General features: G+C 35.4%; 2 protein-coding genes across 4 annotated transcripts in view; both read right to left on the reverse strand.

Moving 5' to 3' along the window:
* Positions 1-9,193, reverse strand: part of rftn1a (raftlin, lipid raft linker 1a) — a 33,104-nt gene extending 23,911 nt beyond the window's left edge. Inside the window, exon 1 of the mRNA XM_051872370.1 lies at positions 8,878-9,193. The gene's annotated coding sequence lies outside the window, so the exon portion shown is untranslated. The remainder of the gene's footprint in view (positions 1-8,877) is intronic.
* A 2,135-nt stretch (positions 9,194-11,328) lies between these two features.
* On the reverse strand, positions 11,329-24,623 carry dazl (deleted in azoospermia-like). Of its 3 annotated transcripts, XM_051872550.1 has the most exons (11): positions 24,259-24,462; positions 24,081-24,171; positions 23,833-23,949; positions 21,681-21,772; positions 18,608-18,659; positions 18,434-18,500; positions 18,029-18,159; positions 16,680-16,760; positions 16,474-16,524; positions 12,687-12,754; positions 11,329-12,601 (listed from the first exon to the last, which is right to left on the reverse strand). In XM_051872550.1, the coding sequence occupies exons 2-10, from the start codon at positions 24,132-24,134 to the stop codon at positions 12,710-12,712; spliced, it is 690 nt and encodes a 229-aa protein (XP_051728510.1). In that variant the 5' UTR covers positions 24,135-24,171; positions 24,259-24,462; the 3' UTR covers positions 11,329-12,601; positions 12,687-12,709. The 3 variants fall into 3 exon arrangements, with proteins under 3 accessions (XP_051728510.1, XP_051728512.1, XP_051728511.1); XM_051872552.1 differs by lacking the exons at positions 24,081-24,171; positions 24,259-24,462 and adding an exon at positions 24,499-24,623; XM_051872551.1 differs by having other exon boundaries at positions 11,329-12,596; positions 24,081-24,463.
* Between the last annotated feature and the right edge of the window lie 88 nt (positions 24,624-24,711).

The raw sequence follows: 24,711 nt of genomic DNA on the forward strand, positions 1-24,711 counted from the left end.
TAATGCATCCTTGCGGAATAAAAAGTATTAAATTCTAAATAAATAACCAAATAATAAGAAATATCTTGATTTTTAGTAGTTTTAATGTATTTTAATGCTTCTATTGTTTTATTTTACATAATTTTAAGTCATCTTGAGGCCCTCTTGGAAGTTTGTTTAGGCCCCCTAGTGGTTCCTGGCCCCCTGGTTGAGAGCCACTGCATTAGAATATGTTACCAAAATAGTACATGGGAGGTTCCAAGCTGCAAAAACAGCAATGACTTCCAGAAATCATTGAACATTGAAAACATAACCTGGGATGTCTGCTCTGATGTACAGCTTTATATCTACAGATCATCTCTACATGGACATAGAAGTGGTTCTTTGTCATTTTAGGAGCTCTCTCACTTTGAATTTCCTTTGTTCTTTTAGAATTGATTTTTTGATCGCCTCAGGTGTAATAGAGGCTGGTTATCTGCTCAAGTCAAATACTTCTGTAATTTGTTTAATCTGTGTTATCTCTTTTATTCCACAAAATGGTGGTCTTCAGACTTCAAGTGAACAATTGAAATGATTGGAAACAATATGCTACATTCAAGATTAGTTATTCATAAGAAATGAATGAGTAATTTATATTTAAGCAGAATATACACAGGGAGATGCTAACATAATGGCCTGAGTTGTTACGTCAAAAATTATAGGTTTAACTTGCTAGCAGGAGTGAATAACAAAGATCTACCGAGACAATTTGCTTTTATTATGATTCCGACAGCTGGAATATAAATGACTAATTCACGGGAGATACACGGACCTTCACACCTGTGCTGAGTGAAGTTAATACTGGCAGTCAAGCATCCGGTTCCACTCATTTCCCTTCACTAGCCTGACAATCACATCATTACTGATGCTAATCGCTCGGCAACAGACAGACAGATCATCAGTTTGCTCACAGTTACTGAGACAACATTTGGAGAGCTATTAGAGCAGAAAAAGAAACCACGGATTCTTAATCTCAGCTGAATTTGCAATATCATCAAGGGACCAGCAAACACAAACTTTGACATAAACACAAATGCTGTTATGAGCTCATAAGCCTCAGTGAGGGGATAGTTGCTCCCTCATTGAGCACAAAAATGACAGCACAGCAATGTGTGCATGATACTTAGCCCTTTCCATTTGGGATATATTGGTACCATATATGGAAGCTTGTTTTCGCTTTATTTCTTGCAATTGCGAGTTTATATCTCACAATTTTGAGAAAAAAAAATCAGAATTGTGAGTTATAAACTCACAATTGTGACAGAAAATTCAGAATTATGAGATAAATAGTCGCAAGTAACTTTTTCATTGCGAGTTCATGTCTCACAAATCTGACTTTATTTCTTACAATTGCGAGTTTATATCTAGTGTATATGTAAGCAATAAGGTACGAGAGGCTGTGCTGTATCGTGAATAAGTCACGACTGAAGGGCGTTGTTAGGCACGACGCGAAGCAGAGTGCCTGCGGCCCCTTCAGCCATGACTTATTCACGATACAGCACAGCCTCTCGAGTACCTTCTTGCTTTTATAAAACGGTTACCACTAGGGATGCACCGATACTATTTTTTAAGGACCAAGTACGAGTACCAATATTTTTTTCTAGTACTCGCCAATACCGATACCTATACCTAATTTCTCTCTCTCTCTCTCTCTCTCTTTTTTTTTTTTTTTTTTTTTATGTTGCAGTTTTCCAAGCACAACACAGTGAGACTAATGAATGTAGGACCGCTTCTGGTAACACTTTATTTTAGGGTATTTTAACTAGTTGCTTATTAGCATGCATATTACTAGAATATTAGCTGCTTATTAGTAATTAATAAGAACATATTAATGCCTTATTCTGCATGACCTTATTCTACATTCTTAATCCTACCCAATACCTAAACTTAACAACTAACTTACTAACTATTAATAAGCAGTAAATTAGGAGTTTATTGAGGGAAAAGTCGTAGTTAATAGTGAATACATGTTCCCTATACTAAAGTGTTACCCAGCTTCTTTATTATTACTCTAATGAAAAAAGTAATAATTTTTATGTGCTTGTCACAAACTTAAAGAACAAAAATTTCACAGTGTCCAATAACCTCCAATAACCTTCAAAGGGCAACTTGTTTTTCATATACAGTAGGTTTATTTACCATGTATACATTTATTTAACATATTTTGTTGTTTTATTAACATTAATGACAAATATAGGCTACGGTCCCTTTAAGATCGAATCCATGGATACTGACACATATCCTGTTTTCACCCAAATGTTTACGTCCACTTATGCCATAACCAACTGTATTTACGTGAGATACTCCACACGATGGACATTTTGACAACTATGTGTGCATTTGACCATTCAGGCGCAAGGAGAACTGATTGCGCGCTGTCTGAGAGAACTGGGATCGCGCGCAAGAAAGAGAGAGAGCGCTTCTGGTCTGTGTCATTCAGCGCGATTCCGCCTATCCCGCCTTCACTAATCGATAACAAATTGTGATTGAGAGCATGCAGTTCGCAATGTGTGTGTTGTCATTATTAATTTTGAAGTATTTCCACAACTCTGAGGCTGACATCGTTTCTGCTGCTGCCGCCGGTGTCTCTGTGCACGGACAACTCTGTCAGTTACGTCACGCGAGCTATCGGTCTTTGGTATCGGGGGTATTTTTAAGAGTACAAGTACAAGTACATGAGCTTGGTATCGGGCCCAATACCGATACTGGTATCGGTGCATCCCTAGTTACCACACAATACAAATATTAAAACCAGAAATATGTATCAATGCAACTCACATGAAATAAACTTTTTCTTCCTTCCACCGGAAAAAAATAGTCCCTGACCGTGAACAGCAACAGAAGTTACATTTTCACGCTATTAGATGATGGCAAAGGCTGTCTTTATGAGTGTGTCATTCAGTAGCGAAGTCTTTAATATTGAAAAGACTGAATTGTTGTGAACACAGAAAAAAAACTGCTTTGACTGGCGCTGTTAGTCATGGGAAAACACCTTAAATGTTAAAAGGACAAGATAATACATCGGACATTTAAACAGATTTTTTATTATGAACATAGGACTGACCTGAAGGAAAATGCTAAATCTGAATGCAGGTAATAAACTCACTCACTCGATCTCTTTCTCACAATACTCTTCTAAATAATACAGTAAGCTGCAATGAACAATATCAATTGAGATACAGTTTACGTTGCTGAGAGTGGTTCCTAAGGGTGTTATGTAGTGATACACAGAACCGTTGGGTGAAGCGATCATAGCCGTGTTTTATCGTGAATAAAACACAGCTATTGACCAATCAGAATCAAGGACAGGAACTAACCGTTTTATAACTATAAATAAAGTCAGAATTGCAAAATATAAACCCACAATTCTGACCTTTTCACAATTTGGAGTTTATAACTTACAGTTGCGAGTAAATATCTCACAGTTCAATGAAATAAAGTCAGTTAAACTCCCCATTGCGAGAAATAAAGTCAGAGTTGCAAGATATAAACCCACAATTCTGACTTCTTTCCTCACATTTGTGGTTATATTATTCACAATTATGACTGTATTTCTCAGATTTGTGAAATATAAACTTGCAACTGCGAGAGAAAAAGTCAGAATTGTGAGATAAAATGTTCCAATTTTTTTTTTATTTTAGGCAAAATAGTATAGAATTTTAATATCACTGTTTATCATTATCAAACATAAAAAGTAATGAACAGTTTATCAGTATTGCCCAGAATTTTGTCTGACATATTTTTCATTCTGACAAGAATCTCACATATGTCTACTCTAGAGGTCTCAATAAAATATCTGTAAATATATATGAGTGGAATCAATTCCTAAATTAACTTAGCATTTCTCATCAAATTCTTCCAAGACCAAATGATGTGAGATATGCTATTACTTTATAATCTTACTGTGTGTTAAACATTTGTTTCTATTTTTATTTCCAATTAATTATAGAAGAAAAATCTGAGACAGAATTTATACTAAGTCCACTAAGGCTTCCTTGCTATTAAAAACCAATACATTTTTTAGGGTTTTTATATACAAATAAGATTATAGATATAGATTAAATTAAAAAACAGATGAAAATAGATTTAAAAAAAAAAAAAAAAAAAACATTAAATGCACATAAATGCTCATATACATGTGAAGATACAATCAGACTTGGAGTTTATCTTCAGCACAAAGGTGCACACACAGTTTCATACTCTACATCACAACCACACTGCACACTTCCCACACTACACACTTCCTGCAGAACACACACGAAGATATTCACACACAATAATCTCTCACTGTGATAAGCGTGAGGAGGGGAGCGGAAGAAAAAAGGGAAAAAGAAAGATGGAGAGCTAAATTTAGGCAAGATGATAGGGAAGGATAATAAGTTGAGAGCACACATCGAATTGTGGTGGGGTGGGCTCTGGTAACCAACGGAGACGAGAGATTGTCAATATGATGCAATAAAGAAAAGCCTGATTTACTCTCCTAATGTCTTGCTCTGACAAAGGATCTTAATACAATCCTGAATATTTGAACTATAAAGTATAATAAAATAGTGTAAAAACTATGTTCAAATTACTGTAATTTTACTATCTTATCACATTAATGTAATCAACAGAACAAAAAGTAACAAAAGTACCATAGTTTGACATGGAATTTTTTTTTTTTTGTACATAAAGCACAATAGTATTTTATTAAAATACTATGGTAATAATTTAGTACCATGGTATATGCAGTGGTGTCCAAAAGCCTGAGACCATAGAAAACTGGGATTCCAAATATAATTTAAACCTGTAAATGTTTTAGAAATGTCATCATTTTTAAACAAAGAAATGTTATAACATGAAATTAGTAATATTTAGCATTCTGCACTATTTCTAGAACACACACACATATATACATACAGTTGCAAGAAAAAGTATGTGAACCACTTGCAGAATCTGTGAAAATGTTAATAATTTGAACAAAATAAGGGAGATAATACAAAATGCATGTTATTTTTTATTTAGTACTGTCCTGAGTAAGATATTTTACATAAAAGATGTTTACATATAATCCACAAGACAAAAAAAAAAAAAAGCTGAATTTATTAAAATAACCCCATTCATAAGTATATGAACCATTGATTCTTAATACTGTGTGTGGTTACCTGGATGATCTATGACTGTTTGTTTGTTTTGTGATGGTTGTTCATGAGTCCCTTGTTTGTCCTGAGCAGTTAAACTGAGATCTGTTCTTCAGAAAAAATCTCCAGGTCCTGCAGATTCTTCAGTTTTCCAGCATTTTTTGCATATTTGAACCCTTTACAGCAGTGACTGTATGATTTTGAGATCCGTCTTTTCACACTGAGGACAACTGAGGGACTCAAACACAACTTTTAAAAAGGTTCAAACATTCACTGATGCTCCAGAAAAAAACATGATGCATTAATAGATGGGGGGTGAAAACATTTGGAATATGAAGATCAAGGTAAATTGTATTTAATTTGTCTTCCATGAAACATGCAAGTAATTTCTGTTGCTTCTGAAGGGCAGTACTAAATAAAAAAAAATGATATTCAAGCGAAGTAAGAAAAATTTGGACCTCTTCATCCTGTTCAAAAGTTTTCACCCCCCGACTCTTAATGCATCGTGTTTCCTTCTGAAGCATCAGTGAATGTTTGAACCTCTTTTAATAGTTGTGTTTGAGTCCCTCAGTTGTCCTCCATGTGAAAAGATGGATCTCAAAATCATTCAGTCACTGTTGTAAAGGGTTCAAATATGCAAAAGATGGTGGAAAACTGAAGAATTTTTGGGACCTGGAGATTTTTTCTGAAGAACAGAGCTCAGTTTAACTGCTCAGAATAAACAAGGGACTCATGAACAACCATCACACAACAAAAAATCTGTTGTAGATCATCCAGGTAACCACACACAGTATTAAGAATCAATGGTTCACAAACTTTTGAACTGGGTCATTTTAATAAATTCAGCTATTTTTTTGTCTTATGGATTATATGTAAACATCTTTTATGTAAAATATCTTACTCAGGACAGTACTAAATAAAAAATAACTTGCATTTTGTATGATCTCTCTTATTTTGTTAACATTTTGCACATTTTCACAGATTCTGCAAGTGGTTTACTTTTTCTTGCAACTGTATATATACACTAATCAGGCATAACATTATGACCACCTTCCGAATATTATGTTGGTCCCCCTTTTGCTGCCAAAACAGTCCTGACCCGACGAGGCATGGACTCCACTAGACCCCTGAAGGTGTGCTGTGGTGTCTGGCACCAAGATGTTAGCAGCAGATCCTTTAAGTCCTGTAAGTTGCGAGGTGGGGCCTCCATGGATCGATTTGATTGTTCAGCATATCCCACAGATGCTCGATTGGATTCAGATCTGGGGAATTTGGAGGCCAAGTCAACACCTCAAACCATTCCTGAACCATTTTTGCTTTGTGGCAGGGCGCATTATCCTGCTGAAAGAGGCCACAGCCACCAGGGAATACTGTTTCCATGAAAGGGTGTACTTGGTCTGCAACAATGCTTAGGTAGGTGGTACGTGTCAAAGTAACATCCACATGGATGGCAGGACCCAATGATGTAAAAGAAAACTTGATTCATCAGACCAGGCCACCTTTGTTGGCCCTTTGGCACATGGGTACCCTGACTGGTCTGCGGCTACAGTATGTAGCCCCATACGCAACAAACTGCGATGCACTGTGTATTCTGACACCTTTTTATCAGAACCAGCATTAACTTCTTGAGCAATTTGAGCTACAGTAGCTCGTCTGTTGGATCTGTTGGATGGGCCAGCCTTCACTCCCCACGTGCAACAATGAGCCATGGCCGCCGGTTCACCACTTTTTTCTTCCTTGGACCACTTTTGATAGATACTGAGCACTGCAGACCGGGAACACCCCACAAGAGCTGCAGTTTTGGAGATGCTCTGACCCAGTCCTCTAACCATCACAATTTGGCCCTTGTCAAACTCGCTCAAATCCTTACGCTTGCCCATTTTTACTGCTTCTAACACATCAACTTTGAGGACAAAATGTTCACTTGCTGCCTAAAATATCCCACCCACTAACAGGTGCCACGATGAAGAGAGAATCAGTGTTATTCACTTCACCTGTCAGTGGTCATAATGTTACGCCTGATCTGTGTTCTACCATATATATATATATATATATATATAACATTTTATATTTGATTATACAACTATATCATTTATTAAAAAATATATATTTATTTCCATTGATGGTAGGATTTGTAGCATTTCAGAAGCATTTTCAGTGGTGGTCTCAGACTCATTGTATCAAAGTACCACATATTACTATTTGTTACCATCACTGTATCATACTTTTTTTTATATATATATATATATATATATATATAAGAAACTGTGGCTAAATTTATTATTTAAAACTGTTATCTGAAATTGTTTCTGTGAATGGGTGTGACAGTAAATTGGGGTCTTTGTAGACATGCAACCATCAGAGAGTATGTATGTGCATGTGAGAAAGTTTGTGCGAGATGTTTGTAGGACTCTGTAGGTCACTATCGCAAGAGCAGGCTGGCATGGCTGAATATGAAAGTTGATGATAGCACATTCCCCTCACATTTCACAGGTTCGTAATCATCTCTTACTTCATTCCTCTCGCTTCCAATCTCTCATCCCTGCTATATTTCTCTCTCTCTCAGAGTTTGACTGCTTAGCCTGTCACTCATATCAGCCTCGGAGCCCCACTGTGAGTGTGTATGTGTGTGAGAAATACTAACCGAAGGTCATCTCCTCCTGGCAGTCATCTCACTTGATACCATCATGTGTGAATGAACAATATGTGCCTGTTCTGAGCAGTTTTTTTGCTTATACTTAAGGTTGAACCTGAATTCTCACAAATTACATATTCTTAGTACATACAATACAAACATATATTTTAGTATAAAGCACCAATGGGTGTCCATTTCATAATTTTGCATTAAGAAATATTAACATTGCTAACGCACCTGCGGCTCTCCATATACTCTTGAGGGATCCTAACATTAGGAAAGATCCAGAAGTTTAATTCAGATCATTTCAGTCTGATTTTAACAGTTTGAGTAGCACATTTCAGTACAGATTGTATTGTGAACGCAATGTACTCTTTCAAAAAAGGCTGTTAAAGTATGGGGCAGAGGGAAACTACTGTACATTGGAGCACCATTTCTCATTTCAGATGCAAAGACAGCATTTAAATTAAAGTTTTAAAGGGAAATTAATGAAAAAGTCCACAATAGTTCAAAAACATTTTCCCTCTATGGTCTATTTACAGTAAAATGTTAGTAATTTCAATGAAAAGGTCAAAGGGAAAATTGTCACTATAAACTAGATTCTATTACATTAGCAAAAAATGTGACTAACGTTATAAGTAGACTAGACCTCATAAAAATGAAATAAAATGTACAATATAACCCTTTCAAAGCTGCTTTAGGTTTTGTGATAAAAAGCCATACACTACATATGTAATGTTATATACAGTAGTAGTTATATAGAAAACCATGTTTCATGCATGCAAATTGAAATGTTTTTTTATAGATTGACTTGAATGGAAGTGTGAAATTATTTCATATTTTTGCTCTTGCACATGCAAATGCACACACTCAGTATTCAAATTAGAAGTGAGCTTGAACTTTAAAGTGACTCACATTCAAGCTCAAAAGAAAGCATTGAAGTTTACAAGTATAGTGAGAACATGGCAAAAAAGAAGAGAGGGATGAATCAGCAGAGAAGTAAGAAATCAGTGACTTGCGGGTAGAATCAGAAAGTTAACAGTGTTGAATTAGCGTACAGCGACAGAAAGAAACTACACACATTCATTTCAAGAGTGAACATACCTGCTGCTGTTCTTTGATGTCTCTCTCGATTTGTCTCCTCTGCAGTTTCTTTCTCCCTTAATTATCTTTCGCTCCTGTCCCGTTTCTTTTAGCTTTCTTTCGGTTTCTCAACTCTCATGCCCTCGCTTGTGTGTGTGAACTGGAGGCAGGTGAGGAGATGATGAGCTCTCAGTTCATTTCTGCCGTGGCGACTCCTTCAGTCAATACAGTGTGCTTACGAACGTCTCCTCCTACTCTCTCCTCTCTTTTTTTCTCCCCTCCCTGAGAATGAAAGAGGAACGATGCCCTCCACTGTTTCCAAACCGCTCTCCTTTTGTCTCTCGTTTCACTTTCAACATCGTAGTGTCAATTATTGTTTGCGCCACCAATTAATTAATTTTATACGCTTTAAAAAATTATTTCAAGTTTCTATTTACAGTTTTTATATAAATTCCGTTGTATCGCATAATAATCCTGACAAACCAATAGGTTTTTTAAATTTATATTTCATAAATTGTAGATTCCTAGTGTAGTACATGCAGATTATATTGTTCAAGACAGCACAACATTGCTCATTGATTAACAGAGATTCCATGACAGAATTAGACTGAGGGTTCGTTCAGAGCCGTTGAAAAAACGTTTTACGTTTACACAACAATGTACTAAAAACTTAAATTTTTTCCTTTGCGTTTTTAGTACAGACGACAAAAACGACGCCAGTTCACATGGATCCGCGAAAAAGACTAAAACGCTGTATTAAGCATGTCAGGCCAGTAGTTGGCGACGTTACTTTGAAAAACAGCGCGCTTAAGTCATGACGTAAGGGTCCAACCCTCCACTCGTTTAACTTGAGAATACTATTTCAACAGCCGTTTATGAGCACTATTTATTCATATTACACATTTAAGCTAAGTATTTAAAAAAAAAACATGCGGAGTACACTTCAGCCTCCGACGCAAGACTGGACCTGGGAATATCCCAAATTAAATGTCATAGTAACGTTCACACGTTGACCACATGATGTCGCCAAGACACAATGAGAGTGTTTTTGTGTCAATTATTGCAAAAACATAATAAAAATATCAGTCGTTTTGAAAACAGTGGACGAAAAGCAAAAAAGAAGGTATCATTACATAAAACGTAATGTCTAATGTTAACGTTTGTTTTTACGTTTATGCTCATTGGAAACAGGACTTACCGACATCTTAGAAGTGACGTCAAATGACTCGTCTCGCTGAGGTCGGGGTTGATCGATGTACCCCAAGTTCACACGTCCGACTTTGAGTGGCGTTCCAGATGTTATTTCCTATAAGGAGGTGGGGAAAATCTAAATTCCGATCTGTCTGGACGCAGCAAGTTCAGATGCATCGGCGCTGCGCATACCGATCGGTGTATGACAAAGTACCGCGAGAGCGATTGGAGAGCATATGCTTTTGAATCGCTCTCGCATTACTTTGATGTCATACGCTGATCGATCTGCGCAGCGCCAATGCATCTCTATCACGTAATACGCATGCACATGACATCACCGTTTTCACAAATTCACGTTTTTGTAGTTTACACGGAGACGATAACGGAATCTTTTTCAAAAGCTTGCACTCTGAAACCGGTTTTCAATAGTTTGTGTTTTCGGGCACCCAAAACGCCATTGTCGTGAAAATAAACGGCCAAAATACATTTAAAAAAAAAAAAAAAAAAAAAAAAAAAAATTCGTTTTTAGTTGAAAATGGTGTCACTGTCCTGTAAACAAACTTATTATTTTCCATACAAAAAGCTGAATTTAGTTCAGTTCAAGCGAGTACATGTCAAAGATCCTGAACTTGGCCAGTCGAAGTATAGGGTCCCAGATAAATCTGTGGATGTTTGTTATAAATTGTTAATATGTATATTTATGTTAAAGCATATTCATTTGTGTTAGAGGTGGCATTGAAATCATACTTAATGCGAATCAGCAGGGACCAATTCATAATTTGAAGGGATAGTTCATCAAAAAATGAAAATTGTCATTTACTCACTTTGTGGTTTTAAACCTGTATAAGTTTCTTTGCTCTGTTGAACAAAAGATATTTTGAAGAATGTTGGTAACCAAATGGCTTCTGATCCCCATTGCCTTCCCAGTTTTTTTTTTTCCCCCTCCATACTAGGTCAATAGGGACTAGCAACTGTTTGGTTATCAATGTTCTTCAAAGTATCTTTTGTGTTCAACAGAGCAAAGAAACTCATACATGTTTAAAACCACATTAAGTGAGTAAATGACAATTTTCATTTTTGGATGAACTATCCCTTTAAAGTCTGTCTGGTTGTCCAGACAATACAAGGGATGAGAGACCAACAAAGTCCAACACCTTCCACAGCAACAAACATCCAAGATTCTCCAAACATTTTTTTAAATCATTATAAAATGATTAAGTAACAGCAAAAAAAAAAAAAAAAAAAAAAAAAAAAAAAAAACCTTTAAATGTGAGGCAAAAATAAGTTAATTCAACTTTATTTTTTCATTAACAAAAACAGCAAAACCGTACTATGCCAACATCAAAATCCAAAACCTATATACATGGCAAACCCAGAGTACAGTGATTAGAAGCTCTCAGACTATAGCACAATAGAAACCACAATTCCCATGAGGCCATGGAAAAAATGAAGAAAAAAAAAAAAAAAAAAAAAAAAAAAAAGTGAAATTTCAATTCAAATCAGTTGTTTTTTTGTTTTTTTTTGTTTTTTAAAATGTGATGAATCTGCTACAGCTATTAAATCAGCCCCCCATAAGAAAAAAAATAAATAAATAAGTGTTGTAACACTAGGTATAAAATGACAGTGCTATGTGTTCAGTACAACAATACCCATAACTCTTTGCAAACTTTTAAAAACAAAACTCAATTAAAGGGAACTGGTGCGGAAAAGTGCTGGAAAAATAGAAAAAGGCAGCCTGACTGTGTTCACAGTGATATCAATATTCCGTCATCGCTTTAATTTAAAACAAGTCAACCGTCCCGTGACCTGCTGTGACTTACAGGGCTGAGTATAAAATTGTATTGTAATTTCTGAATTAATGCAATGATTTTATTTACACCTTTTAACTGCACTAACGAGAAAGAAAACCAGCATTAACGAAAAAAAAATTGATGGAAGTACAGTGATAACGACTGATGAATGAAAGCAAATTTATAGAGTAAAAAAAGAAGGGGAGCCACTGTACCCTGGTGCTCGACCAAAAAGAGAAAATTGGAACATGTGCCCTGAATGTGAACCCCCCCCCAAAAAACCCCCAAACATTTTAATAGTGAACACTCGCCAGCTTGAACCAGTAAACTAATGAACATTGGTTTAAAAACACACTGAACACATCAGAACAGTTACCTAAATGCATGTGGTGCATCACCAACAGTGAGTCAAACTTTAAAATAAGCAAACATAAATAAAATATAAATATGTATTTGTGAGCTTAAAAGTGTCTTTAAAGTTAGTTGGCCATGACGAAAAAAACAAAACAAAACAGACAATACAAATAAATGGGCGGAATAGGCTAAAGCGAACAAAGCTTGTTAAATGTTTCAGTGTGTGGATGTGTGAGGCCTTAGGTTACAGTATGATCATTTGATCATATCAATGTTGTCCCCTCAAAATACACCTTCACATCACACCAAAGATGACCCTATCTGCAACTGTGTTTGAAAACACACAGACAATGAAGTGCACTGCTTGATCTCCATCAAGTTGTTCTCCTCTGCTTCTATGGGAGTCTACCCTAAGAAAAGAAACAAAGTGACTTGGTAAAAGTGACTCCTGAAAACTGAAGTTGGTATCTTCATCTTGGGTGCACAAAAACTTACCAAAAAAAAGAATGAAGGTTTGGCTACAGAAGGGTTAGCAAAGTCTGGACGCCACAATCCACATAGTTCTGAAAGACAAAGTCACACATTCACTCTTCTTAAATGAGCCTTTTAATTTTGGCACACTTCCTTTCCCTACAGGACAGGTGTTTGCAGTTTTTATACCAAGTCAGCACTGCCATCTAAAGGCTTACCCCAGGCACAACAATCAAATCTAATCTTCATTAACTATTGGCCAGTGAACTGTATGGTACTGTCTTAAAGCTTAAAACTTTCAAAACACATATCATCATGCATATATATATATATATATATATATATATATATATATATATATATATATATATATATATATATATATATATATATATATATATATATATATAAGCAATTTTATATCACAACACTGCACTGCTTATCCTTCATCTACATTTATTATTTCTAATTTCATACAGTTCAATTAATGAAAAGATTGAAGAAAAAAAAAAAAAAAAAAAAATAAATATATATATATATATATTACATTACAAGAGCTGCCAAAGCACTTTTCAAGGGCTTTCCAGCACTTCAAAGCTCTAAATATCCAATTTTAACATTTTTAATGTGATGATTTGTAAAATTAAAAGTTTAAAGATGTAGAAAAAAGGAACACTTTGTGGCAAACGAACACTTTAAATAAATGAAATGACCACTATAACCAGTAGTTGCCAGCAGAGGAGCACTTATTGGCTTATTATCCATTTCCACTTATTAACTATGATTAAAAATCTCCCCCAGCGCTACCAAACCAGGTGCTGGCGCCAACATCTGTAGCACTTAGTGGCACCGGTGCTACCGCTCTCAAATGTCAGTCTGGAGCCCTAAAACACAGTTATTGTAGATTCACTAGACATTCCAATTATTATACTATGTTTTGATACTGGTTCATTGTCGAGTATTTTAGCGATTCTCTGACCTTGTGATCTTTAGCACACTTAAGGGGATCACAAGCTGATGCTTATTGATACACTGCACTTACAGCTTTTCAAGTATTATTAAAATGCTAGAGGCAGCTGTTTCAGACTAGCTTACGCACACTCTTCTGGGCTAACCAATGTGGTTAATATTGTTATTTTATATAATATTGTTAATATCATTTATATTGTAAGGAAATTCATACAAGCCCCCCCATTTTTAATATTAAATATTAATTAATATTTTTAATATTAAAACAGTAATATTGAGAAATCACAATTTATTTTTTTTTTTATTTTAATTTTAAAATGTAATTTATTTCTGTGATTGTGAAGCTGAATCCACATCATGCTGTTTCCCTCCAGTGTTTTTTTTTTTTTTTTTTTTTTTTTTTACACGATATCCCATAATGTGCATAAAAATAGGTGGATGGAAACATAGCTAACGTTAAAAACAGTTGAGGTGCATTATATTTGTGAGAAAACTGTGCCAGGGCTCCAGACAAAAAAATTCATTAAGGAGCCATTGGCCCCTATGGGGGAGGGAAAAAAAAAAAAAAAAAAAAAAACAGGCACCAAATACTTTTTTTAAAGAGCCACACAACAATGAACTCAATGAAATCACTTACTTTTAGTCACACTTGTGTTTATACATCTCCCCTTTACAGTTGGAGCATTTTCATCATGATTTGTCTGGGAAATTAATGTCAATATTTTCACTTATTATAGTTTTTGTTAATATTTTGAATCCGACTAGATTTTTATATTTTCTGCTTTCATTTTTTGTTAAGTTTTAATAATTGTTTTGTTTTTAGTTTTATTTCTTGTTGTCTTTTAACATGTCTTTTTAGTTTGTATACATTATTTCAGTATTAACATTTAATTCAAATTTATTTATTTTTAAAAAAAAATGGTTTTAGTTACCTATAATAACCCTGCTAGTAAAATCTTTATATTGAATAATGTGTCAAATAATGTTCTTAGTCTTTCTTTCCTGAAGCTACAACAGTTTACTTTTAATCAAATGAAAATAAATATAAATATATGGGAATAAATATAAATATTAAATTTGGCTTGTGTAACCAAATAACAAACATACTACTTTGATAAATGAACAGGCCGAAATAAAGCAGGACTCTTATTTTGAAATGTATGCTTTACTTTTGCTGCTCATTCAAGTTCAGATGAGGAAGATAAAATTTTTTACGTTGTTACATCCGTTTACAGCACATTACAATATAAATAATATAGAGTAAACTTCGTCATAATTGATCAGCATTAGTTCATAAGCAATCGGTTGACAAGTGTGTGCTAATCATTGATTGCGAGCTGCTCTGAAGCAGTTTGCGAGAGCCTGAAGAACGTGCAACAGCGCCATCTTTTGACTAACTTTAATTTCATTAAATAAATGTGAGCGCTGCATGTTTTAATCACATTAGGGACTATCACGATTTGTTTTTCCATTTACCATTCCATCTTAAAATGATCATTAATACTCTTGTTACACCATTTAAGGTACTGAAGACTTTATGACCTTAAATTTATCTGATGAGCATGAGCGGAGTGGAATAATGAAAGTGAACAGCATGATTGATATTCAAAACGGTAAGCACGCGCTGCATTGTGTGTTTATCTGCAGTCTGCAGAAGCGATTTCCCCTTTTGAATGACGAATATAGATGAATTTATATGAAGAAATAGGCAGTTGTCTCCTTTACACAGCAGCAGAACGGTGTGTTTAAATGCAGGTTTTCTGCACCGATGCGAGGCGACACCACAGTCAACTTTCGTCAGCGCTAGTTCTTTGGCATCGGTTTGGCGTGTGATATTTTTCCCTACCCATTCATATTTTGGCACTAACTCAGTGAAACTTTCACACGCAGCATCTAATTTAATTATGCCAACACAACAAATGATGTGATAGGCTACTGGTCACAGAACACGCAAATAACATGCAAACTTTATAGTCATAACGTGTGAATTTGTATGGTCGCCAATGGCGACCTCAGCAAAAATATCACTCGCAAATTAATATTTTTGGTCACAAATGCGACCGACCGTTTTAGGTGCAGTCTGGACCCCTGTGTGCTACATTTTTTCAGGAGTTTTTGATGAACAGTTCAAAAGAATCACGATTATTGGAAATATAAATCTCTTGTAAGGGTCTTTAACTTTTGATCAATTTGGTTAAAAAAAAACAAAAAACAAAACAAAAACAAAACACCACTTGTTGACTTTAAACTTTTTTTCTAGAAATGGCAACTACAACAATCCACAATAAACAAAGTTACACACTGCAACCTTTTTTCCTGCTGGTGCGACTACATTTTGCTAGAGATCGCACTGATGCCACCACCTTGGCCAACTGATAAGAGCTGCCATTGATGTTTCTCATATGCAACAGAAAACAGCAAACGAAACGAAAGTGGAATGACACTGCGCTACCTGTTTGAGCTGTGCGGACCATTTATCAGCTCGGCGCAATAAAAGACAAGCTTTTGAGAGTGAAATTCAAGCACTTTTCAAGGGCTTTCCAGCACTCCAAAGCTCTAAATATCCAATTTTAACATTTTTAATGTGATGATTTGTAAAATTAAAAGTTTAAAGATGTAGAAAAAATGAACAATTTGTGGCAAACGAACACTTTAAATAAATGAAATGACCACTATAACTAGGCTACTGGTCTACTAAAAAAAAAAAAAAAAAAAAAAAAAAAACCACCACTTGACTTCAAACTTTTTTTTTTTTCTAGAAATGGCAACTACAACAATCCAGTTCAACCTCTTACGCTCAATCCCTCATTTACCAACCCAAAAAAAGGGAAGTGGAGCTGACCTGATTGACAAGCCTCGTCCTCTGCTCTCCACACCACTGTGGCACAGGATACTAATACACGCACACAAAAAAACAATGGTTGATTTTCTCAGTGTATGTTTTTTTTTTTTTTTTTTTTAAATACACCTGGAAAAGATAGCATGCATGAAGAGTTTACACAAGATATCCAAGTACGTGCTTATCTGAGAGATGAAAGCAATGTGTACCTGGTAGGCATACGTGGTCTGTGCATAGTTCATGGGCACCGGTGGGACCATAAATCCTGGAGGACTGGAGTAAGAATAAGGCTATAAAGAAAGAAAGACACAGGGAAAACATATGAATGTACTGTTATTTTACAAGCTTAGGAATGTGCAATTTGAGTTTAAAGGCCCATTCACACCAAGATGACTATAACAATAACTATATTAGAGACCACACCAATGCATTGTTGTTGTTTATAAGCAAGCAATGCAGAGCGATGTTGTCTGCTGCTTAAAATGCTCTTCAAAGCAGGATGGATTCTGATTTGCTGTCAATATTTTTAGCATTCATCAAAAAAAAAAAATTGTTGTGAAAGTGATTTCAACAATACCATTCCTCTGTGCCATTATTGTTGTAGTTGTGGTGTAGACTGTTATAGACCTTAGTCAGGTTAGACGCCATATTGAATTTAACACAGATGAAAAACTTGAAGTCTTTACAATGGAACGCACTGTATAAATGTCCTAGATCATAATTTTTTTCACAACTCAACTTAAAGGATTAGTTCATTTTAAAGTGAAAATGACCCCATGATTTACACCCTCAAGCCATCCTACGTGTATATGACTTCCTTCTTTCAGACAAATACAATTGGAGTTATATTAATAATCACCCTGATGCTCCCAAGCTTTATAATGGCAATGCACAGAAACTGTTTGAAACTCAAAAAAGTGCATCCATCCATCATAAACGTACTCCACACGGCTCCGGGGAGTTAAAAAGGCCCTTCTGAAGTGATGCGTTTGCGTAAGGAAAAATGTCCATATTTAACACATTATAAAGTAAAATATCTAGCTTCCACCAGACCGCCTTCCGTATTCAACTTACGAAAAAAGTGTAACCCCTCTCGCAGTTCAAAACGCTTGCGCTATGTCCTGCGCCTTCGGTATTTAACTTAAAACAAGAGTAACTGATGCAACGTCAGTCATCATATACACCTAGGATGGTTTGAGGGTGAGTAAATCATGGGGTAATTTTCATTTTAAAGTGAACTAATCGTTTAATACGGTTTTATGGAGTGTCTCAAGTCAAAGTTTTTCCAGAAAGACATTTCATCAGCTGAACAATCGGATGTTGTTAAACAACAGTACAATTCATTGAACACATCGTATTCTATCCCTCACAGCCTCTTTTTCATTCCTGTTAAAAATTAAATATGGAGCTACCCTGACTAAGTTCTATTCTTTTACAGTTTTACAACGATTTTTAAAACAATATCTTTATCGTTATGATCATAGTTATCTTCCTTGGTGTGAACAGGTTTTAACTCCTTTACATTATGTTTATACTCAGGGGGTCATGATTTTTTTACCTGCATGTATTGATTCCCTCCACTGAAGACAGGTGAGGGTGGGGCCAGGCCTGGGGGACAGCAGCTGCAATACACATATGGGGTGGGGCTGACCCACTGTGTTGGACCAATCATTGGAGACGACACTGAACCTGGGAATAAGAAAGATTCCAAAATATTTTAACCACAACTTTCAGTCATTGAGATTACATTTATGATTTCAAAATTAATTTAAAAAGATTTGAGTGTTCCCAATTTTTGTCTGCTACCAATCCTTGGGGAAGAAAAAAAAGAAAAAAAAAGAAAAAGAAAAAAGGGCAAGTACAAATGTCTCCAATAAGTCAATTTAAAATGTGTATTTGATATAGACATTTACATTACTTTTTGTACAAGACAGAATAAAAAGCTAAATCTTATTTGACTCACGAGAATTTCGCTCTTTCATGATGGCAGGTCCCAGTTTGAGTTTTTTCCCTTTAAAACTGATCGGCTGCTGTAAAAGAATTAAAATATACAAGATGTCACCCTGCACTCATAACACCAACACCCAGACAGAAAAGAGAAGTTAGTTATGTAGACAGGTAAAAGTGACCTCCTTACATCAACGATAGTCTGGATATCAACATCCTCGCTGAAATAAACGAAACCATACCTATGAGGAATAAGGTGAGCAACAAATCAGAGGTGACGCAGGTATGAATGTTTTCTGAAAGCAGATTGCAAGAAATATTATATAAAAGGATAGTTTACCCCCCAAAAATGACAATCTGTTATTTTTTGCTCCAAAATGACTTTATTGTAAATGACAACATAAATACTTGGACGGCTTAATGAAGGCGCTCTGTGCACCTTTAGTCCACAAATTACTCTAAAGAAGAACAGGCATACCATGTGACATTCCAGGAACTAACAGGGGCTTCCAGAGATCGCTAACCATGGCTATAACATGCAGATAAACACTTTTGAAGACAATAAATACACGATTGCGACAATGTATACATGTATTGCCTCAGAATTTGCATCTGAATAGCGCTAGCTCCGTTGGCGTGGCCGCATTAGCGGATAATGAGCTGAATCATGGGCGTCTGACATGGCTCTGTTTTCATACAGATTACATAAACAGAATATTTGTTTTCGATTTGACTTACACGATTTAAAACCTGACATTCCAACGTTTCTTTAGACATAAGTCTAATTTTTTTTGTGATTAGTATTCACTAAGTTACAGTTCATTATCTGAGAACTATCAGATTGGAATTTGTTCAGAGGGAGACGACAGATCACGCATCATGTTAGTTTTCTTTATTTTGCAAAAAGCACAACATTTTGTTTTTACTCTGAGTGTACACAAATAAAAGAAGATATTCTATAGTTTCAATTGATATATTATGTCTCTATGACAAAAAATGACGGAGTATTTTAAGTCTGTTTTGCTGCAATGTGAAAAAAATCCTGCAAAACGCGCCGGCGCGTTTCCCGACTCCAGAGAGTTAAAGTGACAGCAGCCTAATAAACCTTGCTCACTGCTCTTGACTGAATAACTTTTGCATCTTTAATAAGTATTAATTTTATGGATGCACCGATCCGATACTATTGGTATCGGCTCCGATACAGCCATTCTTTGCCGAATCGGGTATTGGTCAGACGAGATGTATCCAAATCTGATATTGTGCGTATTCTATTCTGTGTTATTGTTAAGCCCCACAAAAGGCAAAAAAACATTATGAAGCACCATAAAGCTTTTATGCACTATATTCCAAGTGTTCTGAAGCTATTCCACAGTTTAATATGAAGTACAGATGAATATTTAAGTTGTTAAATTCAAGTTCACGTAAATTCAGGCTGTCATTCTCCAGTCGGCATTCAAACTGCGTGTCGCGTTCGGTTACGGCAGTCAACTCGATGAAACTCTCTCCAAGATTATTCAATGTTCCTATTATTATACTTGATCTGTAGATAAAGATGGTTTTGCATAAAAGGACTCTATCTTGCTGGAGTTTATTGCTGTTTCTAAATCATGCTACTTTCTCCTGGGTATCTGTTAGATCACAACACTTGAGTAGAGAGCACTATGAATTGTTCTTCAAGTGCACAGTAACTGAAATTTAAAACTGTTAAAAGGCAACACTCCATGTTGCTTTAAACGCACCATTCTGCGCACGGGATGCGTATAAGCGCTTTGTGTTGCTCTGTATTGGAGCCTTTCATATTATAATACTTTTGCGCAATGAAAGATTATTAATAGCCTTTCTTGATCTCTCCTATCTACCATATGTTGCTGCCTCATTAAAAAGCTGCACTATACATTTAAAAGAAAAGTCTTTTAATTTTAACATTTTACCAGATTAAGGCCCAGTTTCACAGACAGGGCTTAGCCTAAGCCAGGATTAGGCCTTAGTTCAATTAGGGCACTTAAGCATCTTTTATAAACATTCTCAAGAAAAAAAACATTACTGGTGTACATATTGAGACAAAACAATGGCACTGACATATTTTAAATTAAGTTAATTTCAGTTTAAAAAGCCCAAACATGCATTTTAGTCTAGGACTAGCTTAAGCCTTGTCTGTGAAACCGGGGGTTAGTGCTACAATTATTCACTTTTATTTGTTTTAGATTTTATACAATTATTGTGCACTCATGATTTTTCTAGAGAAACAGTTGCTGCTGAATTATCCACTAACCTAGTTTGTAATAGTATTTTTGTCATAGATCCTGATTATATATTTTTTCATTTGTTGTTTTTACTTCATAATGAAGTTGTATTTAGTAGATTGAAAAAGAGTGATTATCAGTTCAACACACAGAGATATAGAAATTCTACACTGATTTAAAAAAACAAAACATCGGCCGATACTAAGAGTTTTTGGTATCGGATCGGGGAGAGAGAGAGAAAAAAAAAAAAGTATCGGTGCATCCCCAATTAAAAATAAATATATATATGTGTATATATATAATATGTGTATATATAATATACACACACATATATATATATATATATATATATATATACACACATACACACACACATATGAATGAATGACTGTACTGTGTTATTTTACATTCGATTACTTCAATTTCTGTACTCAAATCATTGTTTAATTCTTTTGTATGTATTTATTTGTGCTACTGCTCGTAATTTGATTATTTGTTTTTTATTGCTGATTGTTTACTTGTCTTTAACAATATTTAAAATTTATGAGTTAGGCTTTGAGTTTTTGGTGTCATAAGCTTATTTATTATGGTTACATGGGGTCAAAAATGACGAAAATAACTAAGCCTATATTATTTATGTCTTTTTGCGGTGGGGGCCAGTGAATCTTTTTTTTTTTTTTTTAGTAGGAAAAAATCCTTAGCATTGAGCCCTGCTATAGTCTGGTAAAATTTCAAAGTAAATTGGTTTAGAAAACAAAGCCCTATGCTTCACAATATTTTCTGAATGACCTTATTTTTGGCTAGGCAGCAAACAACCCTACTGACAAAAACCCAAGATAAACCAGCCTAAATGGTCTGGCTGGTCTTAGCTGGTATCTCTGCCCATTCAGTTGGTTTAGCAGGCTGGTTTTAGAAGGATTTTGACCACTTCTGTTTTTTTTTTTTTTGTTGTTTTTTTTAGCTAGACAGGCTGGTTTTAGAATTTTTTTTCCAGCAGGGAAAACTACAACACTCACTCACCCTTTGCATATTCCTCCTCGATAAGTGATGATTTTCACTTCTTTCACAGACCCGTACTTGGCAAAGAACTCTCTGATCTCGTTCTCGTCCACCTGATGAAAGCAGTGGTGGACGAAGACACAAATCAAGTACTTGAGTATAAGTAGATACCCTAAAAAAAAAAAATGACTCCAGTAAAAGTATAAGTACTCATTTTTAATTTTACTTGAGTAAATGTACATTTTTAATGTACTTGAGTATTAAAAGTAAAAATTACTGATTGATGAACCATGTTTATTATTTAGCCAGCGCTAGTTAGACTATAATAATAGTACCATATATGAAATAATATACAATATAGCATTTTAAAAATGAGGAAAAACAAAATTTCTATTACTGTGACATACAAACATACTAGTTTTATATCATTTGTAACTGCCACGACAGTGGGGAAGATGCATGAACTGGCGATTTTAGGTAAAATAAAGCCTAACCCATACAGACGTCATACAAATGCCCGCCAGTCACGCGCACGTTTACTCTCCGGCAATATCCCAGTTCTTGACTCGTTTTGACTGGATCATTGAATCAGTTAGTTGTTGATTCGAGAACAGCTGCAATTGGACCAGTCCAATTCGCAAATCGTTCAGTGCGACATGTGAACCAATTGAATAGGGCTGTTTTCGAAATGGCATACTATAATACTACTCTTCCCATTTCTGCAGTCTCCAGTATGTATACTGTGCGTAGTATGCAAATTTTCTGTATGCATGGAATACCCTGATGACCTACTTTATTTGCCAGCATCCACTAAATACAAATCGAGAACTCGGATTGGCATACTACCATACAACTACTATATTGCAGTATGCAATGTGCTGTGAAAAAGTATGTGAATTTTCTGTATGGATGGAATTCCTGGATTGCCTACTACATCTGCTGAAATCTGAGGTGTATATACATCTGAGGACACTGCATGGGATACTGTTTTCCACAAAGCAATGCGCTCCACGTTTCATCTTCGTGAAGAGCGCAGCGTGAGTGAACTGGATACAGTTTAGTAGTATGACCAATTAAACCCTTTGTAAATTAACAAGAGCCTTAGACTATTTAGGCTATTTATACCATTACATTAAATATAAACAAATCTCATTTTTGCTTTATCCTCCCGAGTTAACCAGAGACAAAAGTGTTCCAAAATACACAATAGTAATGGTTTGCGATCCATGCACCATTACGCAGTAAAAAGTGGTAGGTGTTCCTAAGGAGCTATATTGTTACCTGAGCACTTAAAATTCGCTAACCTAATGTAGTCAATTTGACTTAAACATGATAATTATATTTTCGACTCGAGTCAAATCAGTTAATTTACGTTAACACATTAAGCACATTATGTTAACATGTTAGCAAAAAGAAAAAAGAAGAAAAAAAAAAAATCAATTGATTTTAAGTGAAAAACATGATTTAATTTCACTGACTCAACTTGAGTTTACACCACCAAACAGAATTTTTATGGTTTAGATCAAGATCATTGGTGAAGGTCAAAAAGTAAGACATTTTCACTCAGGTTTGCACATAAAAAGAATGGTTAGCACATTTATTTGCAAGGTAACAACCTGGACAGCTGTGCTGAATTAATGTTCAATGTTTGACATGTGACAACACTGTAGAATACTACTCTGAAACATTAGGCTATTTGTTACATATTGTATACCATTTCACATTATTCTTTAAAAAAAAAAAAAAAAAAAAAAATAGTAGGCAGTATGCACTGTGTACTGGGCAGTAAGCAGTAAGTTAGTGTGCCATTCCGAACACAACCTCGGTTCATGAATCAGCGTCTGAGGGGGTGGCGATTTCTTCAGTTTGAAATAGCGAGGAACGTGTTATAAAATGTAACTTAGTGGAATAAAAGTCCTATATTATGCTTTAGAATGAAAAATAAAATAAAAATACTCTGCTAAAGTACAGATACTTGAAAAAAATGTACTTAAGTTGAGTAACGAAATAAAAATACTTAGTTACTGTCCACCACTGTGAAAAGGGGATCAGTTTGGGGAGTAGATGGAGACTATGGAATTGTAGATAGAATTTATAACTGTAACGTAACAGTTTGAACATGTTGGGCCACAGAAACAGAACAACAGCTTCAGTTTATCGTCAACGCCATTACCTTCATGTCAATGCCGCCGACAAACAGTGTGTTGGGCGTCATCTTGCCCTCGGGTAAAATATAACCATTAGACAACTTCAGAGAGGACGGGAAGCCCTGACGGTGCTTCTGGATATCCTGTGGATTTTACAACATTTTCAGTACTATATCAACACGTTATTAACCTAAGAATGAAGAGGTAAAAAGTACAACATGAGCTCTCAAAAACAACCAATAACTACGTTTTTGAGATTCAAAAGTACGATTACCTGTGAATATAGCCCACATATAAGGCACAGGGGTAACTTAACGCCCTGATACATCTTAGATTTGAAGGCCTCACGTTTTGTTACCAATTCCCTAAATATAAACCCCAAAGTCAGCCGAAATGTTAGATGAAAAAGTTTCAAAGTGCTCGACCTCACGCGGCCGAAACCGGGTCGATACCTTCATGTTTCTCCATTAAGCAATCTTGGCATTTAGGCTAAAATGAGTTAATTGGACGAACATTTGTGCTCTCCTGGCAGATGCACATAATTTAATGGACGACAGTCTGATTTCCTTTGATGGCGATTTTGCCGCGCGAACTATTTTACAGCAATAAACTCGACATTAATAACAGAGAACTTTATAGATGGTGGCTGAAAGATGAAACGATGAATTATTGTTACTACTTTTGCTACTTACCATATCTAAAACCATTAAAATGACAAAATAAATTAATGAAGCGAGAGGCTCGTTGGGTCTGTGCTTCTAGCTGGAGTCGCATTAGAGCGCCACACCCATTCTCAGTCCTAATTGGAAAATGCACATACCAAATAAGGCGAATTAAAGTTATTAATACGGAATAATATTTTTTTTTTAAACATTAATCGGTCAAAGCTCAATCATTACATACTC

The sequence above is a fragment of the Ctenopharyngodon idella genome, chromosome 19 (genome assembly GCF_019924925.1).
Source record: "Ctenopharyngodon idella isolate HZGC_01 chromosome 19, HZGC01, whole genome shotgun sequence".
NCBI lineage: Eukaryota > Metazoa > Chordata > Actinopteri > Cypriniformes > Xenocyprididae > Ctenopharyngodon > Ctenopharyngodon idella.

What these genes read in the sequence shown, in the direction of transcription:
- dazl (XM_051872551.1), bottom strand. Translation starts at nt 24,134, where the DNA reads ATGTATCAGGGCGTTAAGTTACCCCTGTGCCTTATATGTGGGCTATAT. An exon ending in TCGGCGGCATTGACATGAAG is followed by an intron (nt 21,773 to 23,832) that starts GTAATGGCGTTG and finishes TGCTTTCATCAG; the next exon opens with GTGGACGAGAACGAGATCAG. An exon ending in GAGGGAATCAATACATGCAG is followed by an intron (nt 16,761 to 18,028) that starts GTAAAAAAATCA and finishes CTTTCTTTATAG; the next exon opens with CCTTATTCTTACTCCAGTCC.